Raw genomic sequence first — 2,379 nt, 5'->3', positions numbered from 1 at the left:
CACCCCCTTGCTCCTGCTGACTGCTCACCCCGTCCTGGCCACCAAGCCTTTGCCAGGGCTGCCAAGGGCAGGTGGGCCATTGCCAGTATCACGTCTTCCTCTTGCCCTCTGTGCCTGAGCAGAACAGGCCAAGTGCGCTGAGAAAGTGAGCTCATGGTGGGGAAGCACATGTGCCCTCAGCTAGAGAGGAGCCTGGGCCCACGGAACCAGCCCCAGCTTGTCTGGGAGCCCTCTGCCCTTGCCCAGGGCCTCCCTGCCCTCCCCAGACTACCCAGTTTTGGGACTGGGAGCCAACCAGGCTGTGCCGGGAGGGAGAATGTCCACGAGAACAAAAACAGCTATCCATGCCTGTCTGAGCCTGGTCTCTGAACCGGTTTGCTGTCCATACTGTCTCTATTCTGCGTGTGTCTCTGTTCACAAGTCTGTAATCGTCTCTTTGTCCGTCTGTCTTTCCATGACCCTGTGTTTTTCCTCCCTCCCTCTCTGTGTGTCCCTCTGTCCGTGAGTGATGTGAGGCCAGGCGGGGGGTGGGTGGGGGGGTTGGGGGGGGGAATGGAGGGGAGGTGCATACCTGTCCTCTCTCGCTCTCATTGGTTCGCAGCCGCTCCCCGGGGACAGCCGCCGCCAGTCCCGCCCCTCTCCAACCCCGCCCCCAACCCCCCGGACCTGGACCTGAGAGCGCAGGGCGCCTCAGAGCTCAGTCTCCAGCTCGAGACAGGAGCGCAGCAGCCGAAGCCAGCAGGGACAGGTCCTCCGCACACCGGCATCTCAACAGGGACTCGAGGCTGCAGAATTGCTCCGAGACTCTGCGGCGGCAGCGCGGGAGGACGCGGAGGACTCCCCGCCTGCGCCCTCTGTGCACCTGGCTTCTGGCGGCGCCCGGCAGGGACCCCGAGCTGCGGCCGCACTCACCGCTCAGCTTTCGCCGCCGCCGCAGCCCAGGGGCGCCCCGGAGCCCGGAGCTCACCGGAGCTGGGGTCCGAGCGGAGAGGGCGGCCGTAAACCCGGGTCGCTGATTCGGGACCGCGGGTAGCGACGGCGAGAAACCCGAAAAGTCCGGGGGTCGCGGGCGCCAAGCCGTCCAGCTCCGAGCCGTGGGGTCCACCACCCCGCGGGGAGGGCAGCTGAGCGCGGCTGGCTACGGAGCGGCGGCGGCCCGGGGGCTCCGCGGTTCCGGCGACCCCGCAGGCACCTGGCTCGCGGTCAGTCACCCGTAGCGGGAAGAGCAGGGCGCGCCATGGAAGCGCGGGGCGGCGCCGGGCGGCACAAAGCGAAGTGAGGCGTCCGGGCCGGGGTCGGCGGCCCCGCGGGCCATGTACGGCGACGTGTTCAACGCCACGGGCGGCCCCGAAGCGGCGGTAGGCGGCGCGCTGGCCCTGGCAGCCACGGTCAAGGCGGAGGGCGCTTTGCCGCTGGAGCTGGCTACCGCGCGCGGGATGCGGGACGGCGCGGCCGCCAAGCCCGACCTGCCTACCTACCTGCTGCTCTTCTTCCTGCTGCTGCTCTCCGTGGCGCTCGTCGTCCTCTTCATCGGCTGCCAGCTGCGCCACTCGGCCTTCGCCGCGCTGCCCCACGACCGCTCGCTGCGGGACGCCCGCGCGCCCTGGAGGATGCGGCCGGTGTAGCGGCGGAGCCAGCCACGCCGGCAGGCGCCCGGTCCCGGTCTCGCCACCAGCAGTCGGTGTGAGCCAGGCAGGGTGCACCTGACGCCCCTGGGAACACTACGCCCTGACCCCCAACACCCTTCCCGCCCTTGAACAGCACCCTGGGCGTCAAGGGAGTAGGAGGAGTTAGGAGGCTGCAGAGGGTCTCGATCCTCGTGGCCGCAGGGAACTAAGGTTCTGCTCCCCTGGAGGACTCTCTCTTCCCTGGACAGTGGGCCCAGCTTGAGGGGGGTGGCGGAGGGTGCCTTCCTGCAAGACGGCGCTCCCGCCCGGACAAGGGAGCCTTCCTCGCCGCCCGCTGACTCCCCTACTTTGCACACCCAAGGGGCAGGCGCTGTGAGCGCGCAACTACCCGAGCGCGCAGCCAGCCGGGGAGCTGCCTGTCCGGAGTCCCCGGCCCTGCGGCCGTCTTCCTGCGGCTGTTACCACCTCTCCCACTCTTTGGCACCGAGGGTCCCACTAGGATCTGACTGTGAACTCAGCCGGACTTGGGAATGATGGCTCTCGGAAGCTTCGTCCCCTGGGGAAGGAGGGGACGCGAGTTTCAATGGGTCCCGCCCGGGTCTGAGGACCCAGTTTTCTCTGCCCGCACGCGCAAAGGGGAAGCCGGTCTAGAGGCGCAGGGTCTCACCTGCAGCACCCTGTGGTCAGGAAATAGTGTCCTTCATCTCCAGGGGCCGCATTTCTACAATAAAACCTCACCGAATTAGACCCA

At 68.1% G+C, this 2,379-nt stretch overlaps 1 protein-coding gene across 1 annotated transcript; it reads left to right on the top strand.

The window, feature by feature from the left end:
- Positions 1-672: 672 nt before the first annotated feature.
- SMIM32 (small integral membrane protein 32) lies at positions 673-2,379 on the top strand. The gene has a single exon (XM_082379717.1). It carries the CDS (start codon positions 1,314-1,316, stop codon positions 1,623-1,625), a length of 312 nt encoding a protein of 103 aa, XP_082235843.1. The 5' UTR covers positions 673-1,313; the 3' UTR covers positions 1,626-2,379.

Source organism: Balaenoptera borealis (assembly GCF_965194805.1).
Source record: "Balaenoptera borealis genome assembly, chromosome: 2".
NCBI classification, from domain to species: domain Eukaryota; kingdom Metazoa; phylum Chordata; class Mammalia; order Artiodactyla; family Balaenopteridae; genus Balaenoptera; species Balaenoptera borealis.
This window is presented reverse-complemented; position numbering and strand designations above follow the sequence as displayed.